Consider the following 21,239-nt stretch of genomic DNA (forward strand, 5'->3'; position numbering starts at 1 on the left):
CTATCACAGCCTCTTCGTGAAAAAGTGCTATTTATGGAGCCTGCACTGCCAAACCCTTGGGCTCAGCCGCTGCCACTTCACTCCTCAACCAACTTGCGGGCCACGGTCATAAGTCGGCGCTACCACGCCATCCGCCATTCTTCACCAACTCACACACAAACACCAACACCATGGCCGACGCTCCGCAATGGCAGATCGACATTACTGGCCTTTCGCAATTGATATTCAGCGCTGGGGCCCATGGATTGAAGCAGTTGGCATTGGCGGGCGTCGACCCTCACACCATCGGCTGCATGCTGATGATCGCCGAGTACACGCCTGCATCTCAAGACTTCAGAACCAAACTCAGCAAGGCTCGCCAGCAGCAGCGGATGGATCGACTTTGGCTTCACAAACTTGTGGAGATTGGAGCCAGCACCAACTTTCTCGCAGATCAGATGTTGAAGACCAGGGCGGGCGAGAACGTGGTGGCGCTAATGGCAGCAGTCGCGAGTGTCATGGACGAGCAAAACTGTACTGCGGTACTGCTGTCTCTTTTTGAAGCCGCCAAAGCATCTCTGGACAATACGCCTGGCATTTTACAGCTGCAGAACATCCGGAAGTGCCTCGCCTCACTAGCCAGCAAGATGGGATTCGCGGAGAAAGCTTTACAGTACCACCATTTCTTCCTATCGTTACTGGGTAAGAAGGACGAGGGAGAGTCCCAGAGGTCAAAAGGGTCGCCGTACGAAGGGCTTCCGGATGTCAAGGATATACCAAAGATGATCCAGTTAATGCACCGGCTAATCATCTCAGAAGACCGCCGATGTGTGGTCCGATACACTGGCCTCCGCGGTGCGGCGTGGATGGCGACTTACGCGTCGTACATTCTCGGGCTCCGAATCTGTGCACTCAGAGCAGACGGTACACCAGTACCCATGACAAGCAGTTACGAGGAGGCGCAGGTCATTTTCGAGGTTTCCGCCCCCGAGAGCGCTGGAGGCCTCTATCAGGAGGGAGACCTTCAAGACTTGATCTGTCTAGAGACAGCCGCCGTCTCCATCAACAGCGGGTGGCGCGTTGACTGCTCCGTCGTGGACTTTGTTAACCTGCACCATCCGGACTTGCGTCAGTCACAGCCAGTGCCTTTCTCTCGCATCTCGACGTTTGCAGCCATTGAGCTTTTCAATGAGATATCGACCTTCAGCCAGTCGTTCGATCCCGTGGAGTCTCATTCAACATTGTATCGGTCTCAGTATCCGCATGTTAAGGGCTTTCTCTCGTTTACTCAGGCTGCCCTCCCTGATATCCAGGCGCGGGCTTTGCACATTCTGAAGATTCTGGGCTTCCGTCCGCCTGGAAGTGGTTATAGGTTTCGACCATTTGGTGAAGTGGAGAAATATTCGTGTTATGGTCATGAAAGCGACCCACACCCGATGCAAGAAAGCTATTCTGACGCCGAGGGATCCGATGATGATGACAACGATTCGTCTCCAGGTGAGCAATCCAAGGGGGGCTTCTTTAAAAGTTTCAAAAAGTTTGGACGGCGGCAAAGAGAGGGACCCAAGAAGACAAGGAGGACGTATGAATCTCGTCGCGGACAATATGTCGAGCCGGGCAGTCTGTCCATGGGTAAAGATACGGAGCTCGAGCGCCTGAAGTACTATCTAGACGATCACACAGACCCAGTACTACACCGGGCAGCGAAATGGCCCCATGAGACATTCCGTGACCTGCTGCAAAGCATCGCCGTTGCCGTTCACTTTGCGTCGCGGCTGGCCTTTACCGACTGGGACGTCAATCTGCGCATCATGTCTGCCACGGTCATGTCGTACAGAGAGCTGCCACCCCCACGTGTCAGTCATAACCGCACTCGGCCTTCCAACTTCGAAGGGCACATTCGTGAGGCCATCGAGCTGTGCTCAGATAGCATACCAATCGAGAGTGTTGAACAGCGTCTGTGGACCGCCGACTGGGTGGGTCTCGATATCGATGGCATTGTGATTCTCCGAAACGCAGCCATGCCGGACTCTTGGGCCAGCATGAAGGGCGCCTATCTCGGCTTCCGACGAGGGCGCATCCTGCACGAGAACCAGCAGTACACCAAGATCCGGACAGACCGCATTAACACCCAATCGCAGAATCTCGTTGCGACGAAGAGAAACACCTTCACCATGGCTTCCCCTACTAACGGCTGCCCGTCGATTGAGTCCCGTGCTCTCATCATGCCCATGGCTGATACAATTTTCCTGCGTCTCGAGGCCGCTCCTACACCTGGGTCCTCTGTCATCGGTGACGGCAGCTTATCGTCACTCTTTACTCCTGATTATCTGGTCACCGCGCCCTGCGGGCATGGGTACGACCCGCAAACCACACCGGTGGCAGCCAACTACCCGCTCACCCAGAACTTTGTGGAGGGCCTATTCTTCGACAATAGTGTTCTGCTAGACGATGATACACGGCCAGACGATCGACAAGGTGTTAACGTCTTCTACCAGCTGACCAGTGAAAATCAGTTGGCGCAGTGGCTCGCATCGCAGTGGCGGCCTACTTCTGACCCTTTCCAGTGCCTCCGGATTATTCAAAGGGACTGCTGTCTCCAGTGTCTTCTGCGGAATCTGGGCAGGGTTCTCGAGGAGCTGAAAGGTAGCACGCATTTCTTTCCGTATCAGCAGTACCCGGTTTGTATCATAGCAGGGAAGGAGGAGGGTTCATGAGGACTGTGCTGTGGTAGACTTGTATCATTAGTTATCCGAGCTTATCATTGGACCATTTATACTTGCTGCTCAAGTCTTCCTTTTCTCGGTTTTGAATAGCGCATGGCCAGGCCTAGGATTCGCTCCTTCAGCCCCCATATCCACTAGTCTTAGGGGCGACCAAGACAGATCATAGCCCCTCTAATTGTCTGGTGGGTTGCTGCTATGTAGGTATTCATGAACAAATAGCTGAATCTCCGTGAGAATGGAAGCTCTTCCAAGGTTCAATTGTTACGAGAGGTGGAGGTGAAACTCGCTAGTATCCAATCATGGGTCATCTGATGGGTCTGCCCTGGCTAGCCCCAAGCCCGAACCCCCACAAATCTGAATGCCTTCCTATTTGAGTAAGTACCTATTCTAGCACTTGAACACAGGATATACCTATGATAAGACTTCAACCAGCGTCCAGCAGCTTTTGGGGTGTTTGCGCAGACGGGCTCTCTCAAGCAGGTTCCCACTTCATGGTCAGGTAGACGGGTCGGCATTTCCAGCGTGCCAATGGAGAACAGTGCACGGGATATGAAAGACTATGCAATACTTGAAATGCCGGCGAGTCCAGCTTATTGCTCAAGGCTAGTCTTCTTTGACGGCACTACGGCAGTGCTTGACGATCCAGGGATGTTGCTGTACCTTCTCCAGGGATATTCTCTTCCCCGGATCAAGGACGAGTAGCTGACCATCTCATCGTTAGTATCTGCTTAGCCCCATTTCTTCTGAATCATAAACTCACCTTCTTAATAAGATTTCTCGCCTCAGGACTAACAAACTCCGGAACGGTCATATCCCCCCTCACAATATCTTCTCTTTGTCATAGCCTCCGAATCATCAAACGGCACCGTCCCAACCAAAAACTCATAAGCCAGGACTCCCAGAGCCCAAAGATCCACCTTCTCGTTGTACGGCTTACAACTCCGTCTTGGATCAAGCATCTCTGGCGGCAAATAGTCGAGCGTCCCACACTGCGTCATCCTCCGCCTACTAGGCGCATGAACACTCCAGCCAATGTCCGACATCTTGAGTTCCCCATGCAAACCAACAAGAATATTCTCCGGCTTAATATCGCGATGACTAACATGCTTCCGATGCAAATATCGCAGAGCCGTCGTCATCTGTGCAATATACTGCGCCGCCTTCCACTGCGGAAACCGCCCTTCCTCTTCCTCCTGCAAACGCTTATAAAGCTCGCCCTTCCCTGCATACTCCAGTACCGAAAAACCCCGTTTTCGATCGTGAAAGTGCCCATATAGACGGAGGATATTCGGATGGCGTAGGTTACTCTGGATCTCGATCTCGCGGGCGACTTGTTTCTGTACGCTGCCTTGCTGGGTCTCGGCTGTGTAGAGCACTTTCAGGGCGCAGATGAACCCGGCCGTCCGTTCTCGGGCGAGATACACGCGCACGAATTTTCCTTTTCCCAACACTTTGCCAATTTCCAATGAGCCTAGTTGGAGGAGTTTGGGGATTGGTTGTTTTGTGAGTTTGGCGGGCTGGTCGCCTGTTTCTGGTGCGGGGTCTGATGGCTCCGGGAGAGGGAAAGAGTGAGCGCGTTGGGGTTGGGAGAGGGCTTGGTTGATCCTTGCGCAGACTACCTGGGAAGAGCGTTGGTTGGTGACAGTGTTCTGTTTCTTGACGTCGTCTGCGCTAGCATTATCCTCTTCTCTCTCAATTGCAACATCCGGTGACTGCGACACACCAGAGAGGGGATGTCGAGGGCGTGTTGGAACTTGACGGTCCTTGTTATGAGATGCCTTCGAAGCAGGATAATCAACTGCAGCACTCTGTTTCTCGATGACATCGGCTTGGTCTCCTTCGGCCTTGGTCACTCGATTCGGTATCTCAATGACTGAGAGTGGGGTGCGTGCTCGTTGAGGATTTCGGCATTATTCTTGGGAATCTCCGGATACGATCGGATCAATGGCGATGTTGCGTTGTTTGTGCGGAGCAGGTTTCGAGGTCTCGCGGGCGGATGGCTGGGCTTTCTCAGACGGACGAGTCCTCGCAGTCGCAGCCTGTCTCTTGTTATCAACTGTGCTTTCAATAGGAATCCAGAGAAATGAAACTTACCTTGGGATTACGTTGCAAAATCAGTCCCATATTTTACATCCTTTCCGTCGTGGACTGACAGCAGCCTCAAGCGGGCCTCCAGTGCCTTCGTCGACATGATTCCACAGCTATTACTTCGAAGCTGTAGGGTTTCGATGGACAATATTCAAGGAAAGTGTTGCTTGGAAAGAAGAAGCAGTGAAAGAAGCAGTCTGCTGTTGTCATGGTAACCATGCTACCAGGATCATGTGTTGGTGGGAGTGAGGATCTTCGCCCATCATTAGAGACACAGAATTCACGAGGAATTATCCAGACCTACAATAGAGAAGAGTAGGACACCCGTAAGCCATCAACCTCCAGCCATTTTATGCCCTGATTGTATTTCCATACACCTTACCCTGTATACTCCACCTGCATCCCGTCAATATTGACAGGTTCAGTGCTAGCCAATCAAAGCCGGGGCGGCTTTTAGCGGCTGGCTCGGGACTTCTGGTTATCCGCGCGGGTCAAGATCCATCCTGGTCCACCTTTGCTGTCAGGTACCGCAGCACCGCCCCGCTGCCACCACTTTCTTTTCCCCGGTCATTCCAAGGTGTGCTGTCGGGCAAAGGACTACCTACAAACTACATGCTAACTTCCCTCCCGCCAGAAATAATCGATCTAGTGCTTGACCACGTATGTCACCAGGCCACCAAGAATGACCTTGTTGCTCACAGCTCCAGCAAGATAACCAGCCGTCAAGATCTGAAGAACGTCTGCAAAGTTCGCACCCGTCTCCACGATATAGCCATTCCATACCTATATCGATCTCTTTTCATAGATCCTCCAGAGAAGCTGTTCCTGAATGACCTCGTGGTGACTTTGCATGCCGTACCATTCGATTACCTGAGATATATGCACGGCACTTTGGCTTGAGGATTCCCATTCATGAGCGCGTTGTAGCACGCTGTGTACACCAACACGGGAATGGGTACTGTCTTGATGAGGACGAGGGTGATCTTGATAAGAATTTTGACGATGGTGAGGAGATGATGGACTTCGAGGATGCTGACGAGGTAATGATCACCTTTTTTATACCAACCAACAGTTAGGGTGTTGATTAAGCCAGGATACCATAACTAACACATCACAGGTGCTGTATGATTTGAGTCGCAGTCTTGAGCAATTAAGATTTCCAGATAATCAACTACGGAGTTTCCGGTTAGGGCCTTGAACAGGAGGCACCTTCCGAGTTCCCTCCAGCTTGAGCAGACTACTTACATGCATCAGATGGGAAGTAGGAACATGTCTTCCCGAGTCCATCTTCCACAGCGACAAGTCGTTTCTCGAAAGCCAAAAACGCATACAGTCTCTTGTTTTGATTGCAGACAGCGGATGTAGAACAGACAACGACGCGCACCCACCCATCGACCTCGTCCAGTTCAGCGAGCTACGTCCCATAGAATGGAAAGGCCTAAGCCGCTACACCGACTTCGAATCCCTCCGAGCCCGCATCCAAGCCCACGGCCATAAAATCCAATCTCTCACCCTCGACCTTCTAAACTGGGACCGCGCAGAGAAAACCTGGAGCGACGGATTCCAGCAGCACAGCACAGAAGAACCCTACATGGGCAACTTCTTCGCAGAGTGAGTGCTCAAGACCCAACATAGATTGCGCAAGGTTGTCTTCCCGTCACTTGAAAAGCTCAGCCTGTCGGCTGTTTCGTTCATGCACACGGGCATGTCAATGCTGTATGCTATGAATTTTACACACCTCAAGACGCTCACGCTACGGAACTGCCTCGGCGCCCTTCCCTCCCTTCGAACGATCCTCGACGAGGCCAGAGACCAGATCCCGGTATAGCTAAGCTCGCTCGAGCTCGTTTCCAATATCCCCGGGGTACCTGCGTACGGGGATAGAATCATGAATTGGAGCCTCGAGCGCACGCTGGGCGATTTCATAGATTGTATATCGGGCCTGCAGAGTCTGTGTTTGATGTTTCAAGCGCCGCCGGAGCTTGAGTGGGAGATTCTCACAGAGGAGATTCTAAAGTTTACGCTAAGTCGCCGTTGTCGTCATCGTCGACCTCTTAGACGTCTTGTCCTGCATCATTTGGTCGAGAAAGGGGAGTAGCGCCTTGCCAATGAAGATATACCGTGGGATATATCCCTGCAGCGGATTCTGCAAGGGAAGGAGTTGGCTTGTGTTGGGATATCCATTTCACCGGGGGTTCTGGTATGTTTCGCTCCGTCTTGTCTTGATGGAAGGCCTAGCATTGGAGTTGGTGCTGTGTTAACTGGGACCTACCTAGGGCGGTTATTTCGAAAGGATGCAGCCCAGGCCGTCGTGCAAGTTGCTACACGTCGGGGTCAGCGGAGCTGTCCTTGCTTGTAGAATGGCTGGCTCTGGATTACAAAGCCGGCCTTCCGATTCTTCCTATGCGCTCAGATATGGCGAGGGTAAGCTGATCTATCCCCCTTGTCAAATTCTTCACCGTACAGTCCGGCGAATGAGGAGGTATTATGGCCGCTAAAGGAAACGCAGATTTCCAATCGTCGCCTGAAGACATGAACAATTTTGCAAAATGGGCATTCAGCGCCGAGGGCCTTCCAAACCTTCAAGTCCTCGCATACGGCGATTTCTCGTACGCTGGCCGCTATGACAAGTTCAATCTTCTTCTTTGCAGATGCAACAGTGGCGAAGGGTATCAGCCCTTAACTCCGTCTCAAGTCACGACTTGGGAATTTGTCCAGGGGAATATGGACATGCTGGCGGCTTGTCCTTATGTTGATATGTTGGAATAAATGGAATATGAGGTATCTAGGTGAAATATATGAAGTACGCATAGTATGGTAGTTATTTCAGTCCATACAATAACCCTGGCAGCAAAGGCTTTTAATGGTTAATTTTCCAATTCATCTCATAATAAGGCCAGAGCGAAACCTGTAACAAAGCCTCCAGATTACGCAACACTGCTTCGGTGCCTGACCGAGACAGATACCCTGTCCACCCAAACAAAAGTGAAGCGGCCTACTCACACTAACACAAGCCTACCCTACCCAGGATAAGATTCTTCTCCCATCCCTGTTCCTTTCCTTCCCAGCCACAACTACCTAGGTAGGTACTTTCGTCACTCCAGCTCGCACAATCCTACTTAACCCCGGGCTTAAGAATCTTGCTTCCAGTTCCGCTCACAAATCGACAACACCATGCCCTCTTCGAATCGCTACGCCGCCGCCCACGCCAACCCACATGGCCCAGGCGACGACCGCCCAACCGCCCTACAAATCATCCGCGACGAGAATCTCTCCGGCGCCCTGCGCAACAAAATAGTCCTGATAACGGGTACATCCTCTGGAATCGGCCTCGAGACCCCGCGCGTCATGGCCGCAACAGGTGCACGGGTGTTCTGCGCCGCGCGGAACGTCGACAAGAACCGTGCCGCTCTCTCAAACATAGCAGGGGACGTCAAGACGCTGGAACTCGACCTTGCGAGTTTCACTGGTATCCGGCATGCAGCGGCGGAGTTTCTCTCCCGCTCGGGTGGACGACTGCATATTCTCATCAACAATGCGGATGTTATGGTATTGCCGGAGCGCTGTGTTACGAGAGATGGCGTGGAGATGCAGTTTGGTGTTAACCACCTAGGCCATTTTCTGCTTTTCCAGATGCTCAAAGACGCGATGCTGGATTCTGCGTCTGAGGATCCTGAGTTCCCTTACCGCGTCGTGAACGTCTCATCCTCGGGACACAGGATGTCTGGCATACACGTGGGGAGTTATAACCTCGACGCCGTCTCTGGCGAGCATGCGTATACGCCATTTAAAGCCTACGGAGAGTCGAAAACAGCCAATATCTACATGGCGTTGAAGATTGAGCGGTTGTATGGCAGTCGCAGAGTTCACGGGTTCGCGGTGTCCCCCGAGAATGTGTATACGGAGGTGCAGCGGCATTTGGACTCGGGTTGGATGGAGCGTTATGAGATTGACGAGCAGAAGAGAAAGAGTTTTAAAAGCGTGGAGCAGGGCGCTGCAACGACGGTTTATGCGGCTGTGAGTCAGGAGTTCATGGGGAGGGGCGCTATCTGTCTGCAGGACTGTGGGGAGTGGAGGGCTGCGGAGGAAGAGGTGGTTGATTCAGCGGGTCATGGCTATGCGCGGCATGCTTTTAATAAGGAGTTGGAGGAGCGGCTCTGGATGGATTCTTGTCGTATGATTGGAGTTGTAGAGGAGGGAAATGAATGGTGCATATGAGCCTTCTCCGTCCGCAGTACTTCGTCGATATTATGGACGCAGCTCGTCTGCATATACCATCGTTGCTCGTGCCGAATGTGATCAGTAGCCGGGGATCTTGAGGAAGGTCTGTCCCGGAAAGGAATTCATAGCAGATGTGCCCAACCCGCCTAACCATCTTGCTGAGGTGTCGATTAGATGCGCAGAAGTGTTGATGCTTGATTGGACCGACATGGCTTATAGATATCTATTGGGATTGTAGTCAGCTGACGACTGTGTCGGTATCTGGGTATCTGGTCATTTCAAGGATGGCGATGCTTATTAATAATACGTACCTCTATTGCTCTGGTGAGGATGCGTTAATGATTGCCGACTGGTGATTTAAATCAGGCCAAATGTCAGAAGATTTCCGCGGACCCGGTGTGTTGGCTGAGTACCCTACGCATCTCTCCATTCAAGATTGCCATGCTTCATTTTGTCAACCACAGATGCACAGAGGCCAGCACCAACAAGACGAGAGACCAAAATGGAATTTGTGCTGAACAACCAACGATAGTTAGCTCCCAGTCGTCACGCCCGGAATATTGGCTACATATGTTTCTTTTAGCTCAAATCGGACTGGCGTAGAAGTTCTGGGAGCCTGCTCGCGCGCAATGGTATATGACTGCTCCGTTCCCTCGGTGGGCAATGTCTGCAAGAGTATGTCGGTAGTAGACCTCAACATGGTAAAATCTATTTCGCAGTACATGGCGGGGAGGAGGAGTTGGTGGACATGTTGTGTGAGCGCGTAGTTTCCATGGCGCTGCAGCAGAGGCCAGAACGTATTTCTGAGGTGTCCCTGAAACGATTTGTTATACCGTAAATAACAGATCAGGTTCTCGATATCCGCCATGCACTTTTCTTGAGCCAGTGTAAGGAGCTCACGAGTCACCAGGGCGGGCCTCATACTCGCTAGCAGGTCTACGACCTGGGTGTGACCCCTTCGCGATGCCGCCAGAAGCACACTTGTCCCTTGGTCATTTGTTGCATGCAAGTTGATCCCATCTAGGTGCACTAAAAGTGCCACCACATCTGTATGGCCCGCCTCAGCCGCTGCCCAGAGGGGTGTAACTTGCGACCTGTTGATCGGGTTCAGATGCACGCCTGGGTGTTGGACAAGGACCTCGACAACTTCCGCATGTCCACAGTAGGCGGCAATCCAGAGTGGTGTCGCAAATGTAGGGCTGTCGTAGTTAACGTCAACTCCTTCAGTTTCCGCCAGAGTCTGGACAATATTGGCATGGCCGGCTTCTGCCGCAGCCCACAAAGCTTCATCAGCAGAGCCGGCTGTGAATGGCAAGACACCTGGGCTCACTAGCAGATTGACTGCTCTGTCATGGCCTCTCAATGCTGCTGCACAGAGTGGCGTGCGTCCTTCTTCGTCTCGTGCTTCTAATAAAACTCTTTCTTGGACTGTGTCATCTTCATTGTCGTTCATTCCAAGCATATAAGTGATCATCTCCGTATGGCCGTAGCACGCGGCAATCCAAAACGGTGTGCAGCCCAGATTGTTACGCGGATTCAGGTCCGCATTTGCAAGGATCAACAGACTTGCTATGTCCACATCCCCAAGCCTGGCTGCGACATGTAACGGAGTGTCGCCTTTTTGGTCGGGAATATCAGGGTCTACCTTTGCCAGACCAAACAGGTGGATTACCCACTCACGGGACCGGGCATTGACGGCCCACATCAGTGGCGTCCAACCATATTCATCCTGCAGGTTTGCATTGATGTTTTGGTGCTGCAGAAGACTCTTCCCTATTGTAGGCTCTGCAGAACGAAGGGCCAGTGACAGAGGGGTATGGCCGTCGCTATTTCTCGTATTGAGTTGGACGTGCTTTGTCTTCAGAAGAGCTTCCACAATTCGTGGACTTTCGGTTTTGATAGCCCACATAAGCGGTGTGTTTCCTGAATGATCGCTTATATCCTCGGCTCCCTGAGATATGAGTAGCTTGACGAATGCGTCATACCCAAATCCAGCTGCATATGATAGAGGCGTATGGCCCTCTGAGTCGGCTGTATTAACGTCGACAGCCCGGAAAAGACTTGTTAAAAGCTGGGATACAGAAGCTTGCTGTCGAGCGTCTGGTCCACTTGCATCGAGGTCAATTTGATCACCAAGATCTTCTTGGGCATGCGCAGTTGCCTCGACATCATTGAACATGTACCACATATACTCCTGCCACCAGCTAGCCGCGTAGTCGTAGAAAGCCAACGGTGTGGCCTTCTTCTGTTGACGCTGTCCCAGTGTTCGTAATAAAGTGTGGCCAATATCTTGGTCCTGCCCCTTCTTTAATCTGAGAAGTTTCAATGCCAACTTGGCGGATTGCCCCACAGACTCGGCGGTTGAACTGACTACCGCAGACGTCACTGAGCCTGCTTTAACCCGCGGTGCCTTGAGAGTAGACACTTGTCTTGAGAAAGTCGCATAATTCAGATACGTGAGAATTATCTTCGCCATCCGGCAATTTGCCTCATGCAAGTCAAACCCCTCTACTGTATTGGAGTCTTTGAGGAAGGTCTTCACGCTGTGGTGGACTATGCGAACACTATAATCCTCCTCGTCGATTCTGAGCAAGCCACCACAGCATGCCAAGGTCGCATTGATGTTATTCAAAAGCCTCTGAGGTTCCCAGGTGAGGCAATTGGGAGTTACACTCAGGGCTTCTCTCATCTCCCCTAGGGTAAGAGGACGGCATGCAGCCACGGCAAGCTCAAGGATCCTCCGTTGATACTCCGCGCTCGCAGCGCGGGACTTAATAAGGATATGTTGATATATACCAGAGAGGTCGTCGGGGATGTCTGCGAAGGCTTTCCGGATATTCGCGTCTGTGCGTTCAAAGCACAGTGCTTTTAACTGAAGCGTCACCCAGAGAAACATTCCCTGGGCTCTTTGCGAAAGATAGTCCTTGATCTCAAGAATCAAAAAGGGGTCCTGAACGACCAGGGTGCCTGCCTTTACAAAGTTTTCAAGTGTCGCATCAATATATTCCTCAATGTCCGGGTTATCGCTTGGCATATTAAATGTTGACAATGCGAACAAATCCCTCAGCTCGTCGATCGATTCAGATGGTTCCGGTCTCAAAGAAACGCACAAGGACAAAGAGATCTTGCTCTGTATCAATCGCAGTGTATCGATAATAATCTTCCGCTCATCGACATGACATTGCATTAGGCCGTCGATAACAAAATAAGCTTTGCAAGTTGGAGGGATGATTCGAAGAATTAGCGTCACGATTGAATCAATGTCTAGGTTGCCGGTCCCTCCTTGCAAGATGTCACTGGCATGATCCAAGTCCGGCTGAGTATGCAACAGCTGCCGCGCGAGGGCGCCAATGACCGTGCGTGCTGTCAGGCTGGTTTTCATATCATGCTGGCAAAAAAAATACGAGATTGTCGATTTCTGTGATGCCTGGAGATTGAGGTCGTCCACAATGTTGGCAAGGAGAACGGTTTTGCCCGACCCCAACGTCCCTATGCAGACCAGTGTGTTGGATACGCCCTGCTTCAACCACGTTTTGTAAGTAATTGAGCTGTTCTGGATTGTTGCGTGCCCCAATTTGCGGATTCGCTTCCAACTGCTGACAACATCAAGCGTTGAGCACGCGTCCAGTACACGCTGTCTCAACCTAAGCCTCTTCGCGTGCGACTGGGACTCGAAATGGCGAGAAACTCGAGCTCTGAACCAAGTATTCTCAAGGATGTCGTCCGACGCCTGTTGCGCCATCAGCAGGTTCATTTCTTCCTTGATCATCGTGGCCCAAAGATCCAAGTCTGCGTGAAAGTTATCCAGTCTCGAATCGGTGAGAGTTGATACCCACTGACCAAGGGCCGAACTCTGACTTAATTGCATCGCATGGCGGCAGAGGTGCACAATAACAGTGAAGTATTCCAGCATGCAAGACCTCAGCCGCTCGGACTTGGGGTATAGCGCGCCCATGATTTGATAGCGTGGCGCAGACCGACCAGCAGCCATAAGCATCATTGATAGCCGCTCGAGGTATGTCGAATATTTGACGGCGGACTGAGAAATCGTGTTCAGCGATCGCCCGTCACTTAATTAACAAATTGACACTTACGAGGAACGTCATGCGCACAAGGCCCCATACTCCACAAGCAAGAAGATTCTGCGTGCCACCCAGAACAACATCACCAAGCGCAGCGAATTCCTGCACGGCCTGAAGAACATTCGTAAGTCGTGGTCCGTAACATTGGACGCCGGTGTCCGTAGCCCGGTTAATCTCTGCCGTAAGTTGCATCACATCGCGAATCGTCGGTGGCGTTCCAGCAGTCTGCTGGGTGCGCAAAGCAGCTTTCTGTGATGGAGAAAGATCAGCTTGGAACTCCGAGATCGCTTGACCCAGGCGGATCTCTGGCTTCAAACGCGCAACCTTGGCTACAGCACTTGCCATCGCGCCAGATATTCGGTTTGTATTGTTTCAGGTGAGATGGAATATAGAGACGAGCGCCGCGTCAGTCGGACGACGAGAGGATGATATAGGTGAGCCGGCTGGCCAAGCTGCGAGGCTGAAGCTGCGGGCGCAGTCGGCAAGATGTCTGCCCCGTGACCAGTCGGACATTGCGTTTTACCTGTTGCAAATTCGAACGATGGTGTTGCTCGTAGTGAGACGAAGACCGGGGGCCAATCTACCATTGAGGAGCTTCAGCCATAGTTGATATCGGTGTCAGTAAAGATCGATAAAAGACTGCTCTTGACTCTGCGACCGTGGGTGGTAGATACCTAGAGAGGGTGGGAAGCGGGGTTCAGCCGGCAGGAATGGCGCAAGGCTGAGACGCTGCATGTCGAAGATGGCTGGCTACCACTGTTTGTCGATATTTTCTGTACTACCCTACCATACGAAGACTGCTAAAATGCTGCAGAAGGCTGCAGAAGGCTGAGGCGGAGTTTGAATGATGGCTTGCAGTGACAGCAAGAGCATGCGTTCATCCACATCAGCACTGGAAAGGGAAAGAGCACCTGGCAGCCGAAGATCCAGATGTCCCTCTGGGGTACTGACGAAACCAGAACCTCGCACTCTGATCTGCCGTAGACTTTGGCCAATCACGACAATTGTCCTAGGTAACTATAGTCATGGATGTGCTGGACCATGTCAGGTAAGTCTGAATATGCTGTATAGTAAAAGTCCCCCTTAGCCTTAAGTTCGTTCAGAGACGTCTAGCCTTCATAGTGAATCAAAGAGATTTGTTTCCATCACCGTTGTATACGCCGCATAAACCTTTGGAGCGGCCGTATCCCACTCCCATCAAGAGACCCATTTGAGATTCGCCTCGTACGTCTCAACTTCATCCAGAAGGCCCTTCTCTAGCTCTCGGACCAGAGATGGAAGCAAGCCACGCGGTCTGCAACGACGGGAACGAGAGACTGTGTTGATCAGAGCTGAGCAACAGAACCATGACATACCAACGTTTGGAAGACGCCAGACCTGTATGTTTGAGACTTTTTTCCTTAAACTCGTCCCAGGACGAGGCCCCCGTCGCTCGTTTTCAAGGCCCTTATATCAATCCCACTCGCCTTAAATGGCGAATAAATTTAGAGCTCTTGCATGAACTGGACCATGGGCAAACTCAGCCTCGTTATCTGCCTCTGATAGCCCACTTTTACTGCTCTAACATACACCGCTTAGGACGACGCTCCGGGAGAACCCTGGCGTAATGCCAATATCTCCGATGATTGTTGAGCAGGGCCCAAATACACGTGACAGTTCTGGAGAGCTGAGTTGCATGGCAGCGCCCAAGGGGCCCGGGGTATGGCATTCTTGGGCGGGAATACGTATAAAGATTCTGGGTATTAGGATTTTGGACCTGATAATGCGTATTGATCAAAGACTCACCCATTGGTAGAGCTCCAACCGCGAGGCACATAGGAACTGCAGCGGGGCTATAAAGATTCGTCGCCGTTATACATCAAGGTAGACACTAATGGAAAGATCCGATCAGCAATGAGGGAGCTGAGGTTCTTATATGAGTCAAGGGTCAGAGCTAACCTTAAGAAACCTAAAACCTGAATTATGTCACTTCGCGCTTGTTAGCTGAAACCGAGCCTGCCAACCTGAAAGGATTGATCTTGGCTGATGCGCGCACTGCAATCCAGTAGATTAACTGAGCCTGGGCAAGTTCAACCCGACACACCATCAATATTAGCACTAGCCCTGAATATATCAGCATTGCCTGCTTAAGAATTTTCCTTTGATACATTAAACCTGGAGGGTTGCCTACTTGCCTAGTCTAGTAGCCCTAGTCCTGCTACCGTCGATCTAGTCCATCAGCCCTATATATCGTATGTAAACAGGCGCTCAAGAGAGCTAGTGCCGCAGGGCGCGGTCTGCAGTGAGGCAGAGACATCGTATTTGGTTAGGCAAGGGGTAATGCTTGTTTGTGTAACTGTTTCGTCATGATCCTGGCAGTTTACACTATACCATCTATGCGTTGGACAGATTGACTGATCCTAGAGCTCTTGGAGTTACCACAACGGAAGATCTGGGTAATTCGGCCTTGACTATAAGCGAGGTTCCATTCGAGAGCTGGTAGAGGATTTCGATGTTCGTCATCATTTTCGAGAAAAGCACGCCGATACTATACCCCAATGGTCCGTCCTAAATCCAGTTAGACAGGATAACCGCACAGTGTTGGGGTACGGTTAATCCCACCTCGGCCTGTTCAGCCCCATGAGCTCGAAGATAGACTTTAAATCCTAGGCAATCGCCTTCAGTACCGATATCGCTAAGCCACATTCATCGACAAGTAAACTCCTCGAGGCCTCAGCTGATTAGGTCTCGCTGCGCCGTCCCATGGCCACCTCTTCTGATAAGTTCCACAAGACCACGCCCTCATTTGCCCCAACAGCCAGTACTCGTCCATCCGGAGAGAATGCCATGTCATGAAACTGCTGATCTCCTACCGCGTCCAGTACCGAAACAAGCTCACCGGTCACGGAATTGCAAAGTAGCATCTTGTGCGCTGCTCCATGGCGATGCGAACACGCCACTAGAGAGCCAGTTGGAGAAAGTGCGAACCTGGAAACGGCTGCGAACCTATAGGCAAGAAAGTCCTCACGCAGCACTCTCGCCAGGCTCCAGCCCTCGTTTCCCAGAAGGCCATAGAATTTCCCACTTTGCAGGCGAGTAGTTTGCTGTCCGAAGAGAAGGTCACTTGGATACCCGAACCTCCATTTTGCTCCAGAACCCGGTCACGTATTCCACTGGTACCGTTGGTGATAACAATTGCGTCCCTATCCCTGTCTGTCGCCCAGGCAATAAATCGGCCGTTGGGTGAAAACACTAAACTCTCAATCCTGCCATGCTGGTCTGGAATTCTTAAGGTACCGTCAAGAGACGCACTAGCCAGCTGACAGCCATCAGGGGGGAAAGCAACGCCAGTCACGTCATGTATATGTTCCTACAAAACTGTGGTTGAGAGGCTTGTCGCGGTCTTGGTAACACTTTCATCCCTACCCTTCTTGCAGAGAATCTCAATGACGGCCTCATGTCCGCCAATCTTCGCCAGGGCTAGAGGGGTAATTCCCAGATCATCAATAGCGTCAACATTCACCCCACGGCCGAGCAACAACTGTGCAAGTCGTGCATTACCCAGAGTTGCTGTTGTGTGAAGAGGAGTGCGTCCCCATGATATCCATCATCTCTATATCCACGCCATGCTTGAATAACAGCCGCACCACCTGATTATGCCACTGCTTGACTGCCCAATGTAGCGGCGTGGTCCCAGTTTCGTCAGACGCATCCAGGTCGGCTCCGTTTTCCAGCAATAGCCGCACGATGTCTCGGTGTCCTTTCTTAGCGGCAACGATAAGTGCGATTTCTCGGTGTGTGTTCCTCGCGTGCGCGTCCGCGCCGTCTTGAAGGAGGCGTCGCACTGTGGCTTCGTCGCTGTCGAGGGCCGCCTGCAGCAGGTCGGCGGCCATGGTCGGGGGCTCTTGCGGTGTTCCCGGGGCTACGAAGCAAAGTTATGTTCTGGTTCTGGATGTGTTAGAAAACGGACGTGCTTAGAACTTGATACATTGATTATAGGAGAGAAACATCAACCGTCATGGTATCCTAATAAGCACTAACCTGCGAGGTGTCTAGGAAGAATGAATGGTAAGAAGGTAAGAAGTGTCTCTCCCCGGGCCCGCGTTCATTGAAGGGCGGTCACGTGTTGCTCCTTCTCATAGAAAATGCTGTTAGCTAGTGTTGGAGCATTATGAAGGTGAGTTGGATGAGCCAGTCATTTCAAAGGGCGATAATGCAAGATTAAATTGGAGTTGAAGGACAGATGTTTTTGTTCAAAATGGGTGCCATAGTGGCTATATGGATACTAAGCCACCTCCATCAATAATCTCTTTTGAAGGCAAGCCCTAAGTGTAGGATCTTGCGCAAAGTCAGGTCTAATAATACCTGCATGAGGTTATAATGCCAAAGAATTCAAGACCCAACTTGTCAAGTTTTTAGATTAGTGAGGGTAAGTCCATGGTCGTGAATCAGGAAAAACGCGCACGCAGAAAGACTTCATGAAGAAGAAAGACAATTTTTGCTCCCTGAATATACAAAGATAAAGAACGAGTAAATCATACATGAAGTCAGGTGCGCCTCCACAGCCACGAAAGATAGTCACCAGGAACCAACCCCCCGGACACCGATAAGTTCTGCGGCTGGAACGCCGTATACCCGCGTCTAAGCCCATTTCTTCTTTCACTTCTTGCCCGGCCAAAGACGATGGCCCCATCTCTGGGGACTTGACGGCAGCTCTGGCTCTCAGGTAGTCTTTTGCGACATATATTCTGCAGAAAGAGACTCTCAGCCCAGCAGTCCTCGGCACCGTCCAGATTATGGCCACAGTAGTCAAAGGGGTTTCCGGACATGTTCCAGACCCAACCACCGGGGAAAGCGCGGCTGCTAGAGTTACCGTAATCCCCGGCCTTGCTAGCGAGACACCCGATGCAACGAATCGTGGTGGCCAGGTAGTTTCGGCCAGTAGCCAATGCATTGCAGGGCGCCGCACAGTTTGTTGATCGCAATCCGAGAATGGCATCACCGAGGTCGGAGCAGAACAGGCAGGGGATATAGGCGAGTAGGTCAGTCCAGGGTGCGGTTTCCTTCCTGATTGCCATGCGCTTCAGCTCGCTCATCGGCGAACTGTGAACAATGTCCATAAATTCATAGCCATAGATTTCACGAGCGCTGGGCGCTTGAAGCGGCATTTTGGCAAAGTTGGAGGAGAAGCCCATTATCAGCTCCCTGACTGTCATACGGTCGTCGGCTTCCTCTTCCACAACTAGACTCCCATTGGATCGAAGGGCATCGAGACTAGCCTGGGCTCCGTCTGATTGGACCTGAGCGTACGGTATTAGTGGTGTGAAATCAAGGCGAGTTTGATAAATGACCACCATGTGTAGAATGACGCTGGCGAGGGAGACCATCCATGCTCGCTGGGTCTTTGTATCGTAGAGGATGACCTGTTGCTTTGCTGCGTTGTTCAACAGGTTCAGGTAGTTCGACGCTGGGTTGTAGCGGACAGAGTTGGTGACAAGCTCAAAGGTGGCCCCGGCCTGAGCGCCGATTTGGAGAGGCCCTGAGCACTGGGCGACAAACTGCAGGTTTGCACCACGCCAACGCCAAGTAGTAGGCTTGCTCCTCGCGTCAGACCAGCTCACTGTTGGTGGCAGTCTATTGGTGCCTAGGAGCGTAACTACCTCGGAGTACCATCCAATCCTCGCTCGCTTTCCGCTGAAGAACTGGGGATCGAGGGTCCGGAGCCAGTTCTTCTGGGTAGCTTCCAATTCGGTAATCTTGAACTGTTCGTCGTGGGAGCATATTTCAAGGTGCCATAAGATAGTGACGTTGTCCTGCAGCTCAATGGGAATGAGGGCAGTAGAGTATCCCAAAAGCACGAGGCCCTCCCCGGCTCTGACGGTGTATTCAACTGCTGCCAGGCGCACCATGGTTTGAAAGTCAACCTCCAGCCAGTGTCTCTTCGGCATGTCGGAACCGGGACTGATAGCAATGACAGCCGAGTTGAACAATGAGTGCCAACAACTGCTGTCTAGTCTGGGTGCTTTCGACAGAGGTCTGAGCACGAACTGCTTCTCCCTCCCGCAATCCAGATATCCAGAAGAAACTGCCACAGACCCTTCAATCGGATTTCGAAATGCCAGGCACATCCAGAACAGAGCGTCAACCATGCTGTTATCTCTTGCATTCAGTAACACAATCTCGGTCTCTTTCGCAATGATGCTAATATCGTCCGAGTCTATCAGGCATAAGTGGCGACTCTGAAAGCTTATGGTCATGCAAACTTAACTCACAGAGAGTCCCATCTGAGCTATCCAATGCGGCCATGATGGCCCGTAGGCATGTAATACCCTGATCTCCATACTTCGCCCTCAGATACTCTTCGCATTGTCGTGCCTCAATCTGCTCCGTACCTGAAGTGAGGGCAAGAGCCCCCGCTATGGCTTTACCTCGTTCACTTTTGCCGCGAAGCACTGTCGGGATTTCCCAGGTACAGGTGACGCCTTTGATGCAGCATTTTGACACGGATGTTGAATGAAGGTCGACCATCTTATCCGAATTCAGATTCCCACTTTCGAGCAGATGCTGCATGTCTATGTCGCCCCTGGCTATGGCTACTTCCGCCGCAGATTTCCCAGACTTGCCGGGTTTCCCAATGTCGGCGCCCTTTGACAAGAGCAGCAAGGCCAGTTCCTGATCACCGTTAGAGACGGCGGTTCCCAGTGCTAAATGACCCTTCCGCCCCTGAGCATCAGCGTCAGCGCCCTTGTCGAGAAGGAGCCTGGCCATTGCTAAATCCCTCCGCCATGTGGCGTCTCTAAGAGGTGCCCCGTTTGCAGCGTTAACATCGGCACCGTTGGCAATGAGAACCTCGCCAGTCTCAAATTGTCCGAGAATGACGGCAACCTCCAAAGCTGTAAAGCCATGTTTCCCCTTTGCGTTCACATTGGCACCGTGTTGGACAAGGAGCCCAACAATAATTGGACTACTTTTTCTGACAGCCTTTTCTAAGACTGTCATTCCATCCGATGCTTTCGCATTGACATCCGCGCCATGATTAAGGAGAATCTGCGTCATATGTTCGTCTCTTTGGAAGAGGGCCAGGTCCAAAGCTGTAGCATCGTTCTTTGCTCTGAAACTGATGTTTGCACCACCGTTAAGCAGAAGCTTAACCATTCGCTTGTCACTCCTTGATACTGCCTCGTGCAATGGAGCCCATCCATCTAATCCGACGGCAACATCCAGGTCAACTTCCTCATTAACTAGGAGCTCCACCATAGTATACTGACTTTTCGATACTGCCTCCAGCAGCTGATCCCCAATGTCTCGTGCTTGGGACTGTTTACCCACGATCTTCAGCAGTCTGAATGCTTTTTTGGCATTTGATGATAGCTCCGCCTCTTCCTTGCGATCCTGCTCTTCGTTCAAATTGGAGCCTCTTCTCCCTGAGTATCGATCTGCGAGTCCGCAGCCATGTAGTCACGGAGATACTGGCCAAGCTCCACATTGACCTGTAGGGACTTAGCTAGGCGCTCGCCATCCAGGCCATTATTTGCCGGCGAATATGAAGACCGCCTAGGGCTGAAAGCTGTGAGGCTGAGTGCCTGCAAGGTTTGTCGGTACCAGGTGCGCCATTTTCCCGACAAAATCGACCGCAGCCTGGGACTGATTGTACCGCCATTTTGGAGAAGGAGTTGAACTGCTGGAAGATCGTTGTTCATCACGGCCGTTTCTACTGCGGTATATCCATCGCGGTTTCTGTGGTTGACGTCGATGCCGCCGCATTCGAGCAGCCGTTTTGTCACATCGTGGTTTCTCATCGCCACGGCTCTTTCCAGGTCCGTATCCGCCCATCCCGGGGAGAGGTTACCAGTAGCCTGGTGACGTGGTGACTTGTCTGAGGAAATGGAAGGTATTTGGTGTGGGTGCCACATAATACGAGGCTGGTATGGTGCTACCTGGTTTTCCTTGTCTCTAGATTCGCATTCGGTATCGTCTTGGAGCTCAAGGGAGTTCAGATTCCAGGCCGCGTGTCTAGGTATCAATTCACTCTTAGCGGGTCCACGATCAAGAATGACAGGAAATATTTCAGGCCCACGACTGGCTTTTTATTCCCCTCCTTGCTTAAGCGTAGAAGCACCATCAAGTACAGACTCGTGCCACGTAGTGTGGCTGTGTCGAGTTG

General features: G+C 51.7%; 6 protein-coding genes across 6 annotated transcripts; 4 read left to right on the top strand and 2 right to left on the bottom strand.

The window, feature by feature from the left end:
• Positions 1 to 75: 75 nt before the first annotated feature.
• BDW74DRAFT_143656 (uncharacterized protein) lies at positions 76 to 2,769 on the top strand. Its single transcript, XM_073722898.1, has one exon. The coding sequence runs from the start codon at positions 171 to 173 to the stop codon at positions 2,694 to 2,696; it is 2,526 nt and encodes an 841-aa protein (XP_073588475.1). The 5' UTR covers positions 76 to 170; the 3' UTR covers positions 2,697 to 2,769.
• A 539-nt stretch (positions 2,770 to 3,308) lies between these two features.
• On the bottom strand, positions 3,309 to 4,829 carry BDW74DRAFT_173246 (aurora family serine/threonine-protein kinase; the record flags this gene model as incomplete). Its single annotated transcript, XM_073727758.1, has 4 exons — positions 3,309 to 3,407; positions 3,503 to 4,570; positions 4,640 to 4,744; positions 4,800 to 4,829. The coding sequence occupies 4 exons, from the start codon at positions 4,827 to 4,829 to the stop codon at positions 3,309 to 3,311; spliced, it is 1,302 nt and encodes a 433-aa protein (XP_073588476.1).
• Positions 4,830 to 5,809: 980 nt separating this feature from the next.
• BDW74DRAFT_173247 (uncharacterized protein) lies at positions 5,810 to 6,621 on the top strand (the record flags this gene model as incomplete). Its single annotated transcript, XM_073727759.1, has 4 exons — positions 5,810 to 5,833; positions 5,911 to 5,978; positions 6,048 to 6,404; positions 6,468 to 6,621. 4 exons carry the CDS (start codon positions 5,810 to 5,812, stop codon positions 6,619 to 6,621), a joined length of 603 nt encoding a protein of 200 aa, XP_073588477.1.
• A 532-nt stretch (positions 6,622 to 7,153) lies between these two features.
• BDW74DRAFT_173248 (uncharacterized protein) lies at positions 7,154 to 7,562 on the top strand (the record flags this gene model as incomplete). The annotated part of the gene is made up of 2 exons (XM_073727760.1): positions 7,154 to 7,217; positions 7,303 to 7,562. 2 exons carry the CDS (start codon positions 7,154 to 7,156, stop codon positions 7,560 to 7,562), a joined length of 324 nt encoding a protein of 107 aa, XP_073588478.1.
• A 405-nt stretch (positions 7,563 to 7,967) lies between these two features.
• BDW74DRAFT_165147 (putative short-chain dehydrogenase/reductase) lies at positions 7,968 to 9,011 on the top strand (the record flags this gene model as incomplete). The annotated part of the gene is made up of 2 exons (XM_073726381.1): positions 7,968 to 8,844; positions 8,899 to 9,011. The coding sequence occupies 2 exons, from the start codon at positions 7,968 to 7,970 to the stop codon at positions 9,009 to 9,011; spliced, it is 990 nt and encodes a 329-aa protein (XP_073588479.1).
• Positions 9,012 to 17,101: 8,090 nt separating this feature from the next.
• Positions 17,102 to 21,118, bottom strand: BDW74DRAFT_143666 (uncharacterized protein). The gene is made up of 3 exons (XM_073722899.1): positions 20,538 to 21,118; positions 19,348 to 20,424; positions 17,102 to 19,292 (listed from the first exon to the last, which is right to left on the bottom strand). The coding sequence occupies exons 1-3, from the start codon at positions 20,986 to 20,988 to the stop codon at positions 17,623 to 17,625; spliced, it is 3,198 nt and encodes a 1,065-aa protein (XP_073588480.1). The 5' UTR covers positions 20,989 to 21,118; the 3' UTR covers positions 17,102 to 17,622.
• Positions 21,119 to 21,239: the final 121 nt, after the last annotated feature.

This window comes from Aspergillus multicolor, assembly GCF_047715735.1.
Source record: "Aspergillus multicolor strain CBS 133.54 unplaced genomic scaffold BDW74scaffold_2, whole genome shotgun sequence".
Taxonomy (NCBI): Eukaryota; Fungi; Ascomycota; class Eurotiomycetes; order Eurotiales; family Aspergillaceae; genus Aspergillus; species Aspergillus multicolor.

Bases quoted from the DNA above. Each gene is read 5' to 3' on its own strand.
- BDW74DRAFT_143656 (XM_073722898.1), top strand. From the start codon at position 171: ATGGCCGACGCTCCGCAATGGCAGATCGACATTACTGGCCTTTCGCAA.
- BDW74DRAFT_143666 (XM_073722899.1), bottom strand. From the start codon at position 20,988: ATGTGGCACCCACACCAAATACCTTCCATTTCCTCAGACAAGTCACCA. The intron at 20,425-20,537 runs GTGACTACATGG...ATGCCAAAAAAG, and splicing joins GGAGCTTGGCCAGTATCTCC to CATTCAGACTGCTGAAGATC. The intron at 19,293-19,347 runs GTGAGTTAAGTT...TATGCCTGATAG, and splicing joins TAGCTCAGATGGGACTCTCT to ACTCGGACGATATTAGCATC.